A 20,315-nucleotide genomic window follows, 5' to 3' on the forward strand; every position below is an offset into this window, starting at 1 on the left:
GTCTTTAACTATTTTATCATCAGGTGAATAAGGAAACAAACTTGAATTTTTATGGGTCACCACATTCTGTTAAAATCTTGCAGTAAGTGCAATGGAGATATGCCAAAATGTGACCTGGAATTAGAGACTTTGGGCGTGGGATAGTCCTTTTGTTTAGAGTAAACAAGTTAATGGAATACTTAATGAGGGGTATCAGAATTATGAGAGATTCTGATGAACAGATACTGCTCTCACAGATCAGGGGGTGAGTAATCTGAAGAGATAAATTTAATAACTGGCATCAAGTCAACAGGATTTCTTTCTCATTGTTCTGCATGTTGTCATAACACACTCTGCAGTACACTGTCTGAATGGATGGTGCAAGCTCATTCAAATTAATTTACAAAACAAATAAATGACATGTATACAACAAGGCTGTCAGGTCTACCAAAGAACTGTTTTAAGGTGTTCCAAAAGACTTAATGGAGTGTTGTATAATTTTATAAAGGCTTGAACTTTTGCTGCACCATAAAAGAACATGTATATTTTTAAAACATTTGATATCTAACCATGATATTGAAATATTTCTGAATAATCTTTATATTTCGATGAAATTCTTTCCAGTGAATGGACATACAATTAAATGTCTGAAGCATAGAACTGCAACACCAAATTCACATAAAGCCATCTGACACAACTAAAACAAGACAGATGATGCAGTATTAAATTAGCAAGCAATCTAAATAACCATCTAAGCTTTGGAATGGCAAATGCAACACTATACACACAAAGACAACCAAGACCACCTTGATGTCAGCTATTAATAAATACTGTTCATATCAATAGCATTTTATAAGTTAGCAGAAGAGAACTGCAACTTTGTACTTGTATTTGTAATTATTTCATTTCTTACATCCAAGGGCTGCATCTCTGTCGCAAAGTACAAGCAATAAAGAGGGGAAATGTGGGAGGATATTGCCCAAACACTAAGATTGCATACATAATTGTTTTGTATACTGTATATGTATGTACAGTCAGATACACATCTTTACATCTTTATAGCTTCACTGCATAACAAAAGATTTGCATTTTGTTAAGCAAGATTTCAATCTACTTTGGATTTATTTAATAATGTATATATATATATATGTATAGATGTAGCAATTAAAGACTTTTTAAACTTCAAGCACTTGTCAAATATTCTCATTAAAGAGCAAATGTGCTAGCAGTGCAGTTAACATCCTGTATTTACCACCTGAGCACCCATTGAGCATGCATTTATATACTTTTTGTAGTATTCTTTTCTGAATGTACACAATGATGCAACATACATTTTTATAGATCATCTACAGTATGTTTTCTCAGTACTGCAGATTGGAAGTGCTTCTGCAGAACCTGTATTAATCTATCCATCAGGTCTACAGAGCCTAGATGCTAAAAATACTGTTCTGCTGGCACGAATGTTATAATTCACTAAAAGTGTTCCATTTCCAGAGGAAAATGGCATCTGGCATTGGTGACTATAAACTGTACTTAGAACTTACCTGGCCTGACATCTAGGCTACAAGGATGGTACGAAACAATTTTAATAATCTAGGTACACTTTTTCTTTGGAGCCCACTGTGACTCTGGAATCAAATAGCAGGATTACAGACCTTGCAAAAGAATTAACAACACCTTGCATTTTTGTATAATGCCCTTTTGTACAATACTCCTGACTTCCTCACTATATCTGCCTTTTCAAGATAACCTTGCAGTAATTTGCAATGTTCTTGTATTATCTTTAGTGCTTTCCAGTACTTTCATTTGATTCGTGCAACTGGAGCTTGAATGAGTAACACGATTTGTATTGCACTGCTGTAGAAAACTACAAATCTTGTTCTGTAAAAACTTTGCTGAATAATTGAACTTATAAAAGCGTGCTACCTACGTTAAAACTGTTCACAGCCACACAATGAGAACAAGGCAAGGCCAGTCAAAATATTGACTATCCTTTTCTGCAGCTGATTTGGGCAGAATTAATAATAGGGTAAATTTTAAATACTGGGGAAATCAGATGGATTGCAAGGTTGGTAAACCAATTTCTGTATTCTTCAATGAAGTCTGAATGAGATCATGTGTCGAAGAGTGAAGCCACAAATTTAACTGAATACATTAGAAATTATTAATAATTTTATAATAATTATAAAAAATCTGTAAGTTTGGAGCAATGACTCAAATTTAAAAAGACATTGCTTCATTTTTGTGAAGAGTTGTCTTACAATGTCACAGAACAGCCAGATTGAAAGCGGTAAAAGGATGCTATTCAAATAATTCAAAGTTCATTGTACCTGAGATATACACTGACATCAAGTTCACTATACAACCATGCATAGGCTCCATCTCTGTGGATAAGCAAATGGAGAACACTTTGTCTAGTTCAGCACGTGCAACTTACCTTTAAAATAAGGAACATAGTTAGGTGTGAGAGAGGATGGAAAGCTGGAGTGTGTTGACAAGGAGCTGTAACTACCAGTATGCAGGGAATGAATACCAGCAGAGGTGAGCTCTGAGCAGAACAAAAAGGTTGCAAGTGAAAAAGGATTGTTTTTAAATGCACTTTCCAATAAGGGCTGGTGATGAATGCCTGTGATATCCCAGGCATTTTTTGAATAATATTCATCACTTTCATATTTTGTTCTGAAACAGCATTGCTTGGAACATAAATTGATCTGCTCCTGGCAATTACTAAAAACAATACCAAAAGAAAACATCAGAATGTTAGAGAATTATCCATATCATCTCCTCGATTGGTTTCTATGCAATTGATCTTTAACACTGGGAATTGTAAAGAAAATCTATCACCACATTGCACTTTCTGAAGAATTTTAAAAACATTGCACAACATTTTACATGTACTTGAATACACTGGTGCCTTATTACAAGTTACCATTTTCTACACTCCCATAAAATCACTCAAACCACATGGAAAGGTTGAAGATCTAATAGCTGTTCAACAATACAGTGAATGGACTCCATGCTCTTCTCTGATGAGCACCATTGGGTCAATTAACTTTACCTGAATCAATAGAATAAGATGCTAAGAATCTGTGTTAAATTTTCATTCAAAGGATGTATCTTCCATGATGCAGAATTCAGTTCATACAAACAAACAGAAATAAGAACATACAAATTAGCAGCAAAAATTATAGAAGAATTTAGCAAATCAAACAGCATCTGTGGAGTCAAAGAGATGGTTGACATTTTAGGTTGAGACCCTGCATCAGAATTGAGAGTGTAAAGGGAAGATTGGTAGTGTGTAGAAGTGAGGCAAACACTGGTAGGTAGTGGGTGCCATCAAATTTTGTGTGTGAGTGAGTGAGAGAGAGACGTTAAGTGGGGAAGGAAGAAGCAAATAGTAGACATGGAGGTTAGTTCATGACAGGTGGGATCAGTTAAGAGAGAGATGATTGGGCAGATGGAACTAAGTAGGGGAGGGTGAACTCATAAGTAATGAGGAAAGGGATAGGAAAGGTGAACAAAGGAAGTGTGACTGGGAATAGAACACAACAGAGCGGATTATACAAAATTGGAATTCAGTGTTTATTCCATTCAGTAAGTTGTAGGCTACCCAAATTAATATGAGATGTTCTTCTACTTTATGTTTAGCCTCATGTGGCAGTAGACAAGGCCAAGGACAGGCATGTTGATGTGGGAATGAGAAGGGGAGATGATAGGATTTGCAATTGGAAGCTCAGTAAGGCTGTTGCACAGTGCAGGCATTTTGCTAATTGGTTACCTACTCTACAGTTGATGTCAGCAATGTGAGATATAGACCAGTTTGTGGGGCGTGCTAGTAAACTTCTTCCCTACCTAAAAAGGCTCTTCAGGTCTCTGGATGGTGGTGAAGGAGATGGAGCAGGGTCAAATGCAGGTGTGCTGAACCTCATGTAGATGCAGGAACAAATGCAGGAGTGTTGAACCTCATGTAGTTGCAGGAACAAGTGCAGGAGTGTTGCACCTTGTGTAGTTGCAGGAACAAGTGGAGGAGCACTGCACCTTGTGTAGTTGCAGGGACAAGTGGAGGAGCGCTGCACCTTGTGTAGTTGCAGGAACAAGTGGAGGAGCGCTGCACCTTGTGTAGTTGCAGGGACAAGTGGAGGAGCGCTGCACCTTGTGTAGTTGCAGGAACAAGTGGAGGAATGCTGCACCTTGTGTAGTTGCAGGAACAAGTGGAGGGCGCTGCACCTTGTGTAGTTGCAGGGACAAGTGCAGGAGCGCTGCACCTTGTGTAGTTGCAGGGACAAGTGGAGGAGCGCTGCACCTTGTGTAGTTGCAGGAACAAGTGGAGGAGCGCTGCACCTTGTGTAGTTGCAGGAACAAGTGGAGGAATGCTGCACCTTGTGTAGTTGCAGGAACAAGTGGAGGAGCGCTGCACCTTGTGTAGTTGCAGGGACAAGTGGAGGAGCGCTGCACCTTGTGTAGTTGCAGGGACAAGTGGAGGAGCACTGCACCTTGTGTAGTTGCAGGGACAAGTGCAGGAGCGCTGCACCTTGTGTAGTTGCAGGGACAAGTGGAGGAGCGCTGCACCTTGTGTAGTTGCAGGGACAAGTGGAGGAGCGCTGCACCTTGTGTAGTTGCAGGAACAAGTGGAGGAGCGCTGCACCTTGTGTAGTTGCAGGGACAAGTGGAGGAGCGCTGCACCTTGTGTAGTTGCAGGAACAAGTGGAGGAATGCTGCACCTTGTGTAGTTGCAGGAACAAGTGGAGGGCGCTGCACCTTGTGTAGTTGCAGGGACAAGTGCAGGAGCGCTGCACCTTGTGTAGTTGCAGGGACAAGTGGAGGAGCGCTGCACCTTGTGTAGTTGCAGGAACAAGTGGAGGAGCGCTGCACCTTGTGTAGTTGCAGGAACAAGTGGAGGAATGCTGCACCTTGTGTAGTTGCAGGAACAAGTGGAGGAGCGCTGCACCTTGTGTAGTTGCAGGGACAAGTGGAGGAGCGCTGCACCTTGTGTAGTTGCAGGGACAAGTGGAGGAGCGCTGCACCTTGTGTAGTTGCAGGAACAAGTGGAGGAGCGCTGCACCTTGTGTAGTTGCAGGGACAAGTGGAGGAGCGCTGCACCTTGTGTAGTTGCAGGGACAAGTGGAGGAGCGCTGCACCTTGTGTAGTTGCAGGGACAAGTGGAGGAGCGCTGCACCTTGTGTAGTTGCAGGAACAAGTGGAGGAATGCTGCACCTTGTGTAGTTGCAGGAACAAGTGGAGGAGCGCTGCACCTTGTGTAGTTGCAGGGACAAGTGGAGGAATGCTGCACCTTGTGTAGTTGCAGGGACAAGTGCAGGAGCGCTGCACCTTGTGTAGTTGCAGGGACAAGTGGAGGAGCGCTGCACCTTGTGTAGTTGCAGGGACAAGTGGAGGAGCGCTGCACCTTGTGTAGTTGCAGGAACAAGTGGAGGAGCGCTGCACCTTGTGTAGTTGCAGGGACAAGTGGAGGAGCGCTGCACCTTGTGTAGTTGCAGGAACAAGTGGAGGAGAGCTGCACCTTCTGTAGTTGCAGGAACAAGTGGAGGAGTGCTGCACCTTGTGTAGTTGCAGGGACAAGTGGAGGAGCGCTGCACCTTGTGTAGTTGCAGGGACAAGTGGAGGAGCGCTGCACCTTGTGTAGTTGCAGGGACAAGTGGAGGAGTGCTGCACCTTGTGTAGTTGCAGGAACAAGTGGAGGAGCGCTGCACCTTGTGTAGTTGCAGGGACAAGTGGAGGAGTGCTGCACCTTGTGTAGTTGCAGGGACAAGTGCAGGAGCGCTGCACCTTGTGTAGTTGCAGGAACAAGTGGAGGAGCGCTGCACCTTGTGTAGTTGCAGGGACAAGTGCAGGAGCGCTGCACCTTGTGTAGTTGCAGGGACAATTGCAGGAGTGTTGCACCTTGTGTAGTTGCAGGAACAAGTGGAGGAGCGCTGCACCTTGTGTAGTTGCAGGAACAAGTGGAGGAGAGCTGCACCTTCTGTAGTTGCAGGAACAAGTGGAGGAATGCTGCACCTTGTGTAGTTGCAGGAACAAGTGGAGGAGCGCTGCACCTTGTGTAGTTGCAGGGACAAGTGCAGGAGCGCTGCACCTTGTGTAGTTGCAGGGACAATTGCAGGAGTGTTGCACCTTGTGTAGTTGCAGGAACAAGTGGAGGAGCGCTGCACCTTGTGTAGTTGCAGGGACAATTGCAGGAGTGTTGCACCTTGTGTAGTTGCAGGAACAAGTGGAGGAGCGCTGCACCTTGTGTAGTTGCAGGAACAAGTGGAGGAATGCTGCACCTTGTGTAGTTGCAGGAACAAGTGGAGGAATGCTGCACCTTGTGTAGTTGCAGGAACAAGTGGAGGAGCGCTGCACCTTGTGTAGTTGCAGGGACAAGTGGAGGAGCGCTGCACCTTGTGTAGTTGCAGGGACAAGTGGAGGAGCACTGCACCTTGTGTAGTTGCAGGAACAAGTGGAGGAATGCTGCACCTTGTGTAGTTGCAGGAACAAGTGGAGGAATGCTGCACCTTGTGTAGTTGCAGGAACAAGTGGAGGAGCGCTGCACCTTGTGTAGTTGCAGGGACAAGTGGAGGAGCGCTGCACCTTGTGTAGTTGCAGGGACAAGTGGAGGAGCGCTGCACCTTGTGTAGTTGCAGGGACAAGTGGAGGAGTGCTGCACCTTGTGTAGTTGCAGGGACAAGTGGAGGGGCGCTGCACCTTGTGTAGTTGCAGGGACAAGTGGAGGAGCGCTGCACCTTGTGTAGTTGCAGGGACAAGTGGAGGAGCGCTGCACCTTGTGTAGTTGCAGGAACAAGTGGAGGAGCGCTGCACCTTGTGTAGTTGCAGGGACAAGTGCAGGAGCGCTGCACCTTGTGTAGTTGCAGGGACAATTGCAGGAGTGTTGCACCTTGTGTAGTTGCAGGAACAAGTGGAGGAGCGCTGCACCTTGTGTAGTTGCAGGGACAAGTGCAGGAGCGCTGCACCTTGTGTAGTTGCAGGGACAATTGCAGGAGTGTTGCACCTTGTGTAGTTGCAGGAACAAGTGGAGGAGCGTTGCACCTTGTGTAGTTGCAGGAACAAGTGGAGGAATGCTGCACCTTGAGTAGTTGCAGGAACAAGTGGAGGACCGCTGCACCATGTGTAGTTGCAGGGACAAGTGCAGGAGCGCTGCACCTTGTGTAGTTGCAGGGACAAGTGGAGGAGCGCTGCACCTTGTGTAGTTGCAGGGACAAGTGCAGGAGCGCTGCACCTTGTGTAGTTGCAGGGACAAGTGGAGGAGCGCTGCATCTTGTGTAGTTGCAGGAACAAGTGGAGGAATGCTGCACCTTGTGTAGTTGCAGGAACAAGTGGAGGAGCGCTGCACCTTGTGTAGTTGCAGGGACAAGTGCAGGAGCGCTGCACCTTGTGTAGTTGCAGGGACAAGTGGAGGAGCGCTGCACCTTGTGTAGTTGCAGGAACAAGTGGAGGAATGCTGCACCTTGTGTAGTTGCAGGGACAAGTGGAGGAGCGCTGCACCTTGTGTAGTTGCAGGAACAAGTGGAGGAATGCTGCACCTTGTGTAGTTGCAGGAACAAGTGGAGGAGCGCTGCACCTTGTGTAGTTGCAGGAACAAGTGGAGGAATGCTGCACCTTGTGTAGTTGCAGGAACAAGTGGAGGAGCGCTGCACCTTGTGTAGTTGCAGGGACAAGTGGAGGAATGCTGCACCTTGTGTAGTTGCAGGAACAAGTGCAGGAGCGCTGCACCTTGTGTAGTTGCAGGGACAAGTGGAGGAATGCTGCACCTTGTGTAGTTGCAGGGACAAGTGCAGGAGCGCTGCACATTGTGTAGCTGCAGGGACAAGTGGAGGAGCGCTGCACCTTGTGTAGTTGCAGGAACAAGTGGAGGAATGCTGCACCTTGTGTAGTTGCAGGGACAAGTGGAGGAGCGCTGCACCTTGTGTAGTTGCAGGAACAAGTGGAGAAATGCTGCACCTTGTGTAGTTGCAGGAACAAGTGGAGGAGCGCTGCACCTTGTGTAGTTGCAGGGACAAGTGGAGGAGCGCTGCACCTTGTGTAGTTGCAGGAACAAGTGGAGGAATGCTGCACCTTGTGTAGTTGCAGGGACAAGTGGAGGAGCGCTGCACCTTGTGTAGTTGCAGGGACAAGTGGAGGAGCGCTGCACCTTGTGTAGTTGCAGGAACAAGTGGAGGAATGCTGCACCTTGTGTAGTTGCAGGAACAAGTGGAGGAATGCTGCACCTTGTGTAGTTGCAGGAACAAGTGGAGGAGCGCTGCACCTTGTGTAGTTGCAGGGACAAGTGGAGGAGCGCTGCACCTTGTGTAGTTGCAGGGACAAGTGGAGGAGTGCTGCACCTTGTGCAGTTGCAGGGACAAGTGGAGGAGCGCTGCACCTTGTGTAGTTGCACGGACAAGTGGAGGAGCGCTGCACCTTGTGTAGTTGCAGGGACAAGTGGAGGAGTGCTGCACCTTGTGTAGTTGCAGGAACAAGTGGAGGAGCGCTGCACCTTGTGTAGTTGCAGGGACAAGTGGAGGAGCGCTGCACCTTGTGTAGTTGCAGGGACAAGTGGAGGAGCGCTGCACCTTGTGTAGTTGCAGGAACAAGTGGAGGAGCGCTGCACCTTGTGTAGTTGCAGGGACAAGTGCAGGAGCGCTGCACCTTGTGTAGTTGCAGGGACAATTGCAGGAGTGTTGCACCTTGTGTAGTTGCAGGAACAAGTGGAGGAGCGCTGCACCTTGTGTAGTTGCAGGGACAAGTGCAGGAGCGCTGCACCTTGTGTAGTTGCAGGGACAATTGCAGGAGTGTTGCACCTTGTGTAGTTGCAGGACAAGTGGAGGAGCGTTGCACCTTGTGTAGTTGCAGGAACAAGTGGAGGAATGCTGCACCTTGTGTAGTTGCAGGAACAAGTGGAGGACCGCTGCACCATGTGTAGTTGCAGGGACAAGTGCAGGAGTGCTGCACCTTGTGTAGTTGCAGGGACAAGTGGAGGAGCGCTGCACCTTGTGTAGTTGCAGGGACAAGTGCAGGAGCGCTGCACCTTGTGTAGTTGCAGGGACAAGTGGAGGAGCGCTGCACCTTGTGTAGTTGCAGGAACAAGTGGAGGAATGCTGCACCTTGTGTAGTTGCAGGAACAAGTGGAGGAGCGCTGCACCTTGTGTAGTTGCAGGGACAAGTGCAGGAGCGCTGCACCTTGTGTAGTTGCAGGGACAAGTGGAGGAGCGCTGCACCTTGTGTAGTTGCAGGGACAAGTGGAGGAGCGCTGCAACTTGTGTAGTTGCAGGGACAAGTGGAGGAGCGCTGCACCTTGTGTAGTTGCAGGAACAAGTGGAGGAGCGCTGCACCTTGTGTAGTTGCAGGGACAAGTGGAGGAGCGCTGCACCTTGTGTAGTTGCAGGAACAAGTGGAGGAGAGCTGCACCTTCTGTAGTTGCAGGAACAAGTGGAGGAATGCTGCACCTTGTGTAGTTGCAGGAACAAGTGGAGGAGCGCTGCACCTTGTGTAGTTGCAGGGACAAGTGGAGGAATGCTGCACCTTGTGTAGTTGCAGGAACAAGTGCAGGAGCGCTGCACCTTGTGTAGTTGCAGGGACAAGTGGAGGAATGCTGCACCTTGTGTAGTTGCAGGGACAAGTGCAGGAGCGCTGCACATTGTGTAGTTGCAGGGACAAGTGGAGGAGCGCTGCACCTTGTGTAGTTGCAGGAACAAGTGGAGGAATGCTGCACCTTGTGTAGTTGCAGGGACAAGTGGAGGAGCGCTGCACCTTGTGTAGTTGCAGGAACAAGTGGAGGAATGCTGCACCTTGTGTAGTTGCAGGAACAAGTGGAGGAGCGCTGCACCTTGTGTAGTTGCAGGGACAAGTGGAGGAGCGCTGCACCTTGTGTAGTTGCAGGAACAAGTGGAGGAATGCTGCACCTTGTGTAGTTGCAGGGACAAGTGGAGGAGCGCTGCACCTTGTGTAGTTGCAGGGACAAGTGGAGGAGCGCTGCACCTTGTGTAGTTGCAGGAACAAGTGGAGGAATGCTGCACCTTGTGTAGTTGCAGGAACAAGTGGAGGAATGCTGCACCTTGTGTAGTTGCAGGAACAAGTGGAGGAGCGCTGCACCTTGTGTAGTTGCAGGGACAAGTGGAGGAGCGCTGCACCTTGTGTAGTTGCAGGGACAAGTGGAGGAGTGCTGCACCTTGTGCAGTTGCAGGGACAAGTGGAGGAGCGCTGCACCTTGTGTAGTTGCACGGACAAGTGGAGGAGCGCTGCACCTTGTGTAGTTGCAGGGACAAGTGGAGGAGTGCTGCACCTTGTGTAGTTGCAGGAACAAGTGGAGGAGCGCTGCACCTTGTGTAGTTGCAGGGACAAGTGGAGGAGCGCTGCACCTTGTGTAGTTGCAGGGACAAGTGGAGGAGCGCTGCACCTTGTGTAGTTGCAGGAACAAGTGGAGGAGCGCTGCACCTTGTGTAGTTGCAGGGACAAGTGCAGGAGCGCTGCACCTTGTGTAGTTGCAGGGACAATTGCAGGAGTGTTGCACCTTGTGTAGTTGCAGGAACAAGTGGAGGAGCGCTGCACCTTGTGTAGTTGCAGGGACAAGTGCAGGAGCGCTGCACCTTGTGTAGTTGCAGGGACAATTGCAGGAGTGTTGCACCTTGTGTAGTTGCAGGACAAGTGGAGGAGCGTTGCACCTTGTGTAGTTGCAGGAACAAGTGGAGGAATGCTGCACCTTGTGTAGTTGCAGGAACAAGTGGAGGACCGCTGCACCATGTGTAGTTGCAGGGACAAGTGCAGGAGTGCTGCACCTTGTGTAGTTGCAGGGACAAGTGGAGGAGCGCTGCACCTTGTGTAGTTGCAGGGACAAGTGCAGGAGCGCTGCACCTTGTGTAGTTGCAGGGACAAGTGGAGGAGCGCTGCACCTTGTGTAGTTGCAGGAACAAGTGGAGGAATGCTGCACCTTGTGTAGTTGCAGGAACAAGTGGAGGAGCGCTGCACCTTGTGTAGTTGCAGGGACAAGTGCAGGAGCGCTGCACCTTGTGTAGTTGCAGGGACAAGTGGAGGAGCGCTGCACCTTGTGTAGTTGCAGGGACAAGTGGAGGAGCGCTGCACCTTGTGTAGTTGCAGGGACAAGTGGAGGAGCGCTGCACCTTGTGTAGTTGCAGGAACAAGTGGAGGAGCGCTGCACCTTGTGTAGTTGCAGGGACAAGTGGAGGAGCGCTGCACCTTGTGTAGTTGCAGGAACAAGTGGAGGAGAGCTGCACCTTCTGTAGTTGCAGGAACAAGTGGAGGAATGCTGCACCTTGTGTAGTTGCAGGAACAAGTGGAGGAGCGCTGCACCTTGTGTAGTTGCAGGGACAAGTGCAGGAGCGCTGCACCTTGTGTAGTTGCAGGGACAATTGCAGGAGTGTTGCACCTTGTGTAGTTGCAGGAACAAGTGGAGGAGCGCTGCACCTTGTGTAGTTGCAGGAACAAGTGGAGGAATGCTGCACCTTGTGTAGTTGCAGGAACAAGTGGAGGAATGCTGCACCTTGTGTAGTTGCAGGAACAAGTGGAGGAGCGCTGCACCTTGTGTAGTTGCAGGGACAAGTGGAGGAGCGCTGCACCTTGTGTAGTTGCAGGGACAAGTGGAGGAGCGCTGCACCTTGTGTAGTTGCAGGAACAAGTGGAGGAATGCTGCACCTTGTGTAGTTGCAGGAACAAGTGGAGGAATGCTGCACCTTGTGTAGTTGCAGGAACAAGTGGAGGAGCGCTGCACCTTGTGTAGTTGCAGGGACAAGTGGAGGAGCGCTGCACCTTGTGTAGTTGCAGGGACAAGTGGAGGAGCGCTGCACCTTGTGTAGTTGCAGGGACAAGTGGAGGAGTGCTGCACCTTGTGTAGTTGCAGGAACAAGTGGAGGAGCGCTGCACCTTGTGTAGTTGCAGGGACAAGTGGAGGAGCGCTGCACCTTGTGTAGTTGCAGGGACAAGTGGAGGAGCGCTGCACCTTGTGTAGTTGCAGGAACAAGTGGAGGAGCGCTGCACCTTGTGTAGTTGCAGGGACAAGTGCAGGAGCGCTGCACCTTGTGTAGTTGCAGGGACAATTGCAGGAGTGTTGCACCTTGTGTAGTTGCAGGAACAAGTGGAGGAGCGCTGCACCTTGTGTAGTTGCAGGGACAAGTGCAGGAGCGCTGCACCTTGTGTAGTTGCAGGGACAATTGCAGGAGTGTTGCACCTTGTGTAGTTGCAGGAACAAGTGGAGGAGCGTTGCACCTTGTGTAGTTGCAGGAACAAGTGGAGGAATGCTGCACCTTGAGTAGTTGCAGGAACAAGTGGAGGACCGCTGCACCATGTGTAGTTGCAGGGACAAGTGCAGGAGCGCTGCACCTTGTGTAGTTGCAGGGACAAGTGGAGGAGCGCTGCACCTTGTGTAGTTGCAGGGACAAGTGCAGGAGCGCTGCACCTTGTGTAGTTGCAGGGACAAGTGGAGGAGCGCTGCATCTTGTGTAGTTGCAGGAACAAGTGGAGGAATGCTGCACCTTGTGTAGTTGCAGGAACAAGTGGAGGAGCGCTGCACCTTGTGTAGTTGCAGGGACAAGTGCAGGAGCGCTGCACCTTGTGTAGTTGCAGGGACAAGTGGAGGAGCGCTGCACCTTGTGTAGTTGCAGGAACAAGTGGAGGAATGCTGCACCTTGTGTAGTTGCAGGGACAAGTGGAGGAGCGCTGCAACTTGTGTAGTTGCAGGAACAAGTGGAGGAATGCTGCACCTTGTGTAGTTGCAGGAACAAGTGGAGGAGCGCTGCACCTTGTGTAGTTGCAGGAACAAGTGGAGGAGCGCTGCACCTTGTGTAGTTGCAGGAACAAGTGGAGGAATGCTGCACCTTGTGTAGTTGCAGGAACAAGTGGAGGAGCGCTGCACCTTGTGTAGTTGCAGGGACAAGTGGAGGAATGCTGCACCTTGTGTAGTTGCAGGAACAAGTGCAGGAGCGCTGCACCTTGTGTAGTTGCAGGGACAAGTGGAGGAATGCTGCACCTTGTGTAGTTGCAGGGACAAGTGCAGGAGCGCTGCACATTGTGTAGTTGCAGGGACAAGTGGAGGAGCGCTGCACCTTGTGTAGTTGCAGGAACAAGTGGAGGAATGCTGCACCTTGTGTAGTTGCAGGGACAAGTGGAGGAGCGCTGCACCTTGTGTAGTTGCAGGAACAAGTGGAGGAATGCTGCACCTTGTGTAGTTGCAGGAACAAGTGGAGGAGCGCTGCACCTTGTGTAGTTGCAGGGACAAGTGGAGGAGCGCTGCACCTTGTGTAGTTGCAGGAACAAGTGGAGGAATGCTGCACCTTGTGTAGTTGCAGGGACAAGTGGAGGAGCGCTGCACCTTGTGTAGTTGCAGGGACAAGTGGAGGAGCGCTGCACCTTGTGTAGTTGCAGGAACAAGTGGAGGAATGCTGCACCTTGTGTAGTTGCAGGAACAAGTGGAGGAATGCTGCACCTTGTGTAGTTGCAGGAACAAGTGGAGGAGCGCTGCACCTTGTGTAGTTGCAGGGACAAGTGGAGGAGCGCTGCACCTTGTGTAGTTGCAGGGACAAGTGGAGGAGTGCTGCACCTTGTGTAGTTGCAGGGACAAGTGGAGGAGCGCTGCACCTTGTGTAGTTGCAGGGACAAGTGGAGGAGCGCTGCACCTTGTGTAGTTGCAGGGACAAGTGGAGGAGTGCTGCACCTTGTGTAGTTGCAGGAACAAGTGGAGGAGCGCTGCACCTTGTGTAGTTGCAGGGACAAGTGGAGGAGTGCTGCACCTTGTGTAGTTGCACGGACAAGTGCAGGAGCGCTGCACCTTGTGTAGTTGCAGGAACAAGTGGAGGAGCGCTGCACCTTGTGTAGTTGCAGGGACAAGTGCAGGAGCGCTGCACCTTGTGTAGTTGCAGGGACAATTGCAGGAGTGTTGCACCTTGTGTAGTTGCAGGAACAAGTGGAGGAGCGCTGCACCTTGTGTAGTTGCAGGGACAAGTGCAGGAGCGCTGCACCTTGTGTAGTTGCAGGGACAATTGCAGGAGTGTTGCACCTTGTGTAGTTGCAGGACAAGTGGAGGAGCGTTGCACCTTGTGTAGTTGCAGGAACAAGTGGAGGAATGCTGCACCTTGTGTAGTTGCAGGAACAAGTGGAGGACCGCTGCACCTTGTGTAGTTGCAGGGACAAGTGGAGGAGCGCTGCACCTTGTGTAGTTGCAGGGACAAGTGGAGGAGCGCTGCACCTTGTGTAGTTGCAGGGACAAGTGCAGGAGCGCTGCACCTTGTGTAGTTGCAGGGACAAGTGGAGGAGCGCTGCACCTTGTGTAGTTGCAGGGACAAGTGCAGGAGCGCTGCACCTTGTGTAGTTGCAGGGACAAGTGGAGGAGCGCTGCACCTTGTGTAGTTGCAGGAACAAGTGGAGGAATGCTGCACCTTGTGTAGTTGCAGGAACAAGTGGAGGAGCGCTGCACCTTGTGTAGTTGCAGGGACAAGTGCAGGAGCGCTGCACCTTGTGTAGTTGCAGGGACAAGTGGAGGAGCGCTGCACCTTGTGTAGTTGCAGGAACATGTGGAGGAATGCTGCACCTTGTGTAGTTGCAGGGACAAGTGGAGGAGCGCTGCACCTTGTGTAGTTGCAGGAACAAGTGGAGGAATGCTGCACCTTGTGTAGTTGCAGGAACAAGTGGAGGAGCGCTGCACCTTGTGTAGTTGCAGGAACAAGTGGAGGAGCGCTGCACCTTGTGTAGTTGCAGGAACAAGTGGAGGAATGCTGCACCTTGTGTAGTTGCAGGAACAAGTGGAGGAGCGCTGCACCTTGTGTAGTTGCAGGGACAAGTGGAGGAATGCTGCACCTTGTGTAGTTGCAGGAACAAGTGCAGGAGCGCTGCACCTTGTGTAGTTGCAGGGACAAGTGGAGGAATGCTGCACCTTGTGTAGTTGCAGGGACAAGTGCAGGAGCGCTGCACATTGTGTAGTTGCAGGGACAAGTGGAGGAGCGCTGCACCTTGTGTAGTTGCAGGAACAAGTGGAGGAATGCTGCACCTTGTGTAGTTGCAGGGACAAGTGGAGGAGCGCTGCACCTTGTGTAGTTGCAGGAACAAGTGGAGGAATGCTGCACCTTGTGTAGTTGCAGGAACAAGTGGAGGAGCGCTGCACCTTGTGTAGTTGCAGGGACAAGTGGAGGAGCGCTGCACCTTGTGTAGTTGCAGGAACAAGTGGAGGAATGCTGCACCTTGTGTAGTTGCAGGAACAAGTGGAGGAATGCTGCACCTTGTGTAGTTGCAGGAACAAGTGGAGGAGCGCTGCACCTTGTGTAGTTGCAGGGACAAGTGGAGGAGCGCTGCACCTTGTGTAGTTGCAGGGACAAGTGGAGGAGCGCTGCACCTTGTGTAGTTGCATGAACAAGTGGAGGAGCGCTGCACCTTGTGTAGTTGCAGGGACAAGTGCAGGAGCGCTGCACCTTGTGTAGTTGCAGGGACAATTGCAGGAGTGTTGCACCTTGTGTAGTTGCAGGAACAAGTGGAGGAGCGCTGCACCTTGTGTAGTTGCAGGGACAAGTGCAGGAGCGCTGCACCTTGTGTAGTTGCAGGGACAATTGCAGGAGTGTTGCACCTTGTGTAGTTGCAGGAACAAGTGGAGGAGCGTTGCACCTTGTGTAGTTGCAGGAACAAGTGGAGGAATGCTGCACCTTGTGTAGTTGCAGGAACAAGTGGAGGACCGCTGCACCTTGTGTAGTTGCAGGGACAAGTGCAGGAGCGCTGCACCTTGTGTAGTTGCAGGGACAAGTGGAGGAGCGCTGCACCTTGTGTAGTTGCAGGGACAAGTGCAGGAGCGCTGCACCTTGTGTAGTTGCAGGAACAAGTGGAGGAGCGCTGCACCTTGTGTAGTTGCAGGGACAAGTGCAGGAGCACTGCACCTTGTGTAGTTGCAGGAACAAGTGGAGGAATGCTGCACCTTGTGTAGTTGCAGGAACAAGTGGAGGAGCGCTGCACCTTGTGTAGTTGCAGGGACAAGTGGAGGAGCGCTGCACCATGTGTAGTTGCAGGGACAAGTGGAGGAGCGCTGCACCTTGTGTAGTTGCAGGGACAAGTGGAGGAGCGCTGCACCTTGTGTAGTTGCAGGAACAAGTGGAGGAGCGTTGCACCTTGTGTAGTTGCAGGGACAAGTGGAGGAGCGCTACACCTTGTGTAGTTGCAGGAACAAGTGGAGGAGCGCTGCACCTTGTGCAGTTGCAGGAACAAGTGGAGGAATGCTGCACCTTGTGTAGTTGCAGGAACAAGTGGAGGAGCGCTGCACCTTGTGAAGTTGCAGGGACAAGTGCAGGAGCGCTGCACCTTGTGTAGTTGCAGGGACAATTGCAGGAGTGTTGCACCTTGTGTAGTTGCAGGAACAAGTGGAGGAGCGCTGCACCTTGTGTAGTTGCAGGAACAAGTGGAGGAATGCTGCACCTTGTGTAGTTGCAGGAACAAGTGGAGGAGAGCTGCACCTTGTGTAGTTGCAGGGACAAGTGCAGGAGCGCTGCACCTTGTGTAGTTGCAGGGACAAGTGGAGGGGCGCTGCACCTTGTGTAGTTGCAGGAACAAGTGGAGGAGCGCTGCACCTTGTGTAGTTGCAGGGACAAGTGGAGGAGCGCTGCACCTTGTGTAGTTGCAGGAACAAGTGGAGGAATGCTGCACCTTGTGTAGTTGCAGGAACAAGTGGAGGAGCGCTGCACCTTGTGTAGTTGCAGGGACAAGTGGAGGAGCGCTGCACCTTGTGTAGTTGCAGGGACAAGTGGAGGAGCGCTGCACCTTGTGTAGTTGCAGGGACAAGTGGAGGAGTGCTGCACCTTGTGTAGTTGCAGGGACAAGTGGAGGAGCGCTGCACCTTGTGTAGTTGCAGGAACAAGTGGAGGAATGCTGCACCTTGTGTAGTTGCAGGAACAAGTGGAGGAGCGCTGCACCTTGTGTAGTTGCAGGGACAAGTGGAGGAGCGCTGCACCTTGTGTCGTTGCAGGGACAAGTGGAGGAGCGCTGCACCTTGTGTAGTTGCAGGAACAAGTGGAGGAGCGCTGCACCTTGTGTAGTTGCATGAACAAGTGGAGGAGCGCTGCACCTTGTGTAGTTGCAGGGACAAGTGCAGGAGCGCTGCACCTTGTGTAGTTGCAGGGACAATTGCAGGAGTGTTGCACCTTGTGTAGTTGCAGGAACAAGTGGAGGAGCGCTGCACCTTGTGTAGTTGCAGGGACAAGTGCAGGAGCGCTGCACCTTGTGTAGTTGCAGGGACAATTGCAGGAGTGTTGCACCTTGTGTAGTTGCAGGAACAAGTGGAGGAGCATTGCACCTTGTGTAGTTGCAGGAACAAGTGGAGGAATGCTGCACCTTGTGTAGTTGCAGGAACAAGTGGAGGACCGCTGCACCTTGTGTAGTTGCAGGGACAAGTGCAGGAGCGCTGCACCTTGTGTAGTTGCAGGGACAAGTGGAAGAGCGCTGCACCTTGTGTAGTTGCAGGGACAAGTGGAGGAGCGCTGCACCTTGTGTAGTTGCAGGGACAAGTGGAGGAGCGCTGCACCTTGTGTAGTTGCAGGAACAAGTGGAGGAATGCTGCACCTTGTGTAGTTGCAGGAACAAGTGGAGGAGCGCTGCACCTTGTGTAGTTGCAGGGACAAGTGGAGGAGCGCTGCACCTTGTGTAGTTGCAGGGACAAGTGGAGGAGCGCTGCACCTTGTGTAGTTGCAGGAACAAGTGGAGGAATGCTGCACCTTGTGTAGTTGCAGGAACAAGTGGAGGAATGCTGCACCTTGTGTAGTTGCAGGAACAAGTGGAGGAGCGCTGCACCTTGTGTAGTTGCAGGGACAAGTGGAGGAGCGCTGCACCTTGTGTAGTTGCAGGAACAAGTGGAGGAGCGCTGCACCTTGTGTAGTTGCAGGGACAAGTGGAGGAGCGCTGCACCTTGTGTAGTTGCAGGGACAAGTGGAGGAGTGCTGCACCTTGTGTAGTTGCAGGGACAAGTGGAGGAGCGCTGCACCTTGTGTAGTTGCAGGGACAAGTGGAGGAGCGCTGCACCTTGTGTAGTTGCAGGGACAAGTGGAGGAGTGCTGCACCTTGTGTAGTTGCAGGAACAAGTGGAGGAGCGCTGCACCTTGTGTAGTTGCAGGGACAAGTGGAGGAGTGCTGCACCTTGTGTAGTTGCACGGACAAGTGCAGGAGCGCTGCACCTTGTGTAGTTGCAGGAACAAGTGGAGGAGCGCTGCACCTTGTGTAGTTGCAGGGACAAGTGCAGGAGCGCTGCACCTTGTGTAGTTGCAGGGACAATTGCAGGAGTGTTGCACCATGTGTAGTTGCAGGAACAAGTGGAGGAGCGCTGCACCTTGTGTAGTTGCAGGGACAAGTGCAGGAGCGCTGCACCTTGTGTAGTTGCAGGGACAATTGCAGGAGTGTTGCACCTTGTGTAGTTGCAGGACAAGTGGAGGAGCGTTGCACCTTGTGTAGTTGCAGGAACAAGTGGAGGAATGCTGCACCTTGTGTAGTTGCAGGAACAAGTGGAGGACCGCTGCACCTTGTGTAGTTGCAGGGACAAGTGGAGGAGCGCTGCACTTTGTGTAGTTGCAGGGACAAGTGGAGGAGCGCTGCACCTTGTGTAGTTGCAGGGACAAGTGCAGGAGCGCTGCACCTTGTGTAGTTGCAGGGACAAGTGGAGGAGCGCTGCACCTTGTGTAGTTGCAGGGACAAGTGCAGGAGCGCTGCACCTTGTGTAGTTGCAGGGACAAGTGGAGGAGCGCTGCACCTTGTGTAGTTGCAGGAACAAGTGGAGGAATGCTGCACCTTGTGTAGTTGCAGGAACAAGTGGAGGAGCGCTGCACCTTGTGTAGTTGCAGGGACAAGTGCAGGAGCGCTGCACCTTGTGTAGTTGCAGGGACAAGTGGAGGAGCGCTGCACCTTGTGTAGTTGCAGGAACATGTGGAGGAATGCTGCACCTTGTGTAGTTGCAGGGACAAGTGGAGGAGCGCTGCACCTTGTGTAGTTGCAGGAACAAGTGGAGGAATGCTGCACCTTGTGTAGTTGCAGGAACAAGTGGAGGAGCGCTGCACCTTGTGTAGTTGCAGGAACAAGTGGAGGAGCGCTGCACCTTGTGTAGTTGCAGGAACAAGTGGAGGAATGCTGCACCTTGTGTAGTTGCAGGAACAAGTGGAGGAGCGCTGCACCTTGTGTAGTTGCAGGGACAAGTGGAGGAATGCTGCACCTTGTGTAGTTGCAGGAACAAGTGCAGGAGCGCTGCACCTTGTGTAGTTGCAGGGACAAGTGGAGGAATGCTGCACCTTGTGTAGTTGCAGGGACAAGTGCAGGAGCGCTGCACATTGTGTAGTTGCAGGGACAAGTGGAGGAGCGCTGCACCTTGTGTAGTTGCAGGAACAAGTGGAGGAATGCTGCACCTTGTGTAGTTGCAGGGACAAGTGGAGGAGCGCTGCACCTTGTGTAGTTGCAGGAACAAGTGGAGGAATGCTGCACCTTGTGTAGTTGCAGGAACAAGTGGAGGAGCGCTGCACCTTGTGTAGTTGCAGGGACAAGTGGAGGAGCGCTGCACCTTGTGTAGTTGCAGGAACAAGTGGAGGAATGCTGCACCTTGTGTAGTTGCAGGAACAAGTGGAGGAATGCTGCACCTTGTGTAGTTGCAGGAACAAGTGGAGGAGCGCTGCACCTTGTGTAGTTGCAGGGACAAGTGGAGGAGCGCTGCACCTTGTGTAGTTGCAGGGACAAGTGGAGGAGCGCTGCACCTTGTGTAGTTGCATGAACAAGTGGAGGAGCGCTGCACCTTGTGTAGTTGCAGGGACAAGTGCAGGAGCGCTGCACCTTGTGTAGTTGCAGGGACAATTGCAGGAGTGTTGCACCTTGTGTAGTTGCAGGAACAAGTGGAGGAGCGCTGCACCTTGTGTAGTTGCAGGGACAAGTGCAGGAGCGCTGCACCTTGTGTAGTTGCAGGGACAATTGCAGGAGTGTTGCACCTTGTGTAGTTGCAGGAACAAGTGGAGGAGCGTTGCACCTTGTGTAGTTGCAGGAACAAGTGGAGGAATGCTGCACCTTGTGTAGTTGCAGGAACAAGTGGAGGACCGCTGCACCTTGTGTAGTTGCAGGGACAAGTGCAGGAGCGCTGCACCTTGTGTAGTTGCAGGGACAAGTGGAGGAGCGCTGCACCTTGTGTAGTTGCAGGGACAAGTGCAGGAGCGCTGCACCTTGTGTAGTTGCAGGAACAAGTGGAGGAGCGCTGCACCTTGTGTAGTTGCAGGGACAAGTGCAGGAGCACTGCACCTTGTGTAGTTGCAGGAACAAGTGGAGGAATGCTGCACCTTGTGTAGTTGCAGGAACAAGTGGAGGAGCGCTGCACCTTGTGTAGTTGCAGGGACAAGTGGAGGAGCGCTGCACCT

General features: G+C 51.3%; 1 protein-coding gene across 1 annotated transcript in view; it reads right to left on the reverse strand.

Annotated features, from left to right (window-relative positions):
• The window catches only part of ablim2 (actin binding LIM protein family, member 2), a 381,429-nt gene that overhangs the window by 43,103 nt on the left and 318,011 nt on the right, over nt 1-20,315 (reverse strand). Inside the window, exon 13 of the mRNA XM_073043109.1 lies at nt 2,417-2,527. Coding sequence (XP_072899210.1) covers nt 2,417-2,527 — 111 coding nt within the window. The remainder of the gene's footprint in view (nt 1-2,416; nt 2,528-20,315) is intronic.

Source organism: Hemitrygon akajei, chromosome 4, assembly GCF_048418815.1.
Source record: "Hemitrygon akajei chromosome 4, sHemAka1.3, whole genome shotgun sequence".
Taxonomy (NCBI): Eukaryota; Metazoa; Chordata; class Chondrichthyes; order Myliobatiformes; family Dasyatidae; genus Hemitrygon; species Hemitrygon akajei.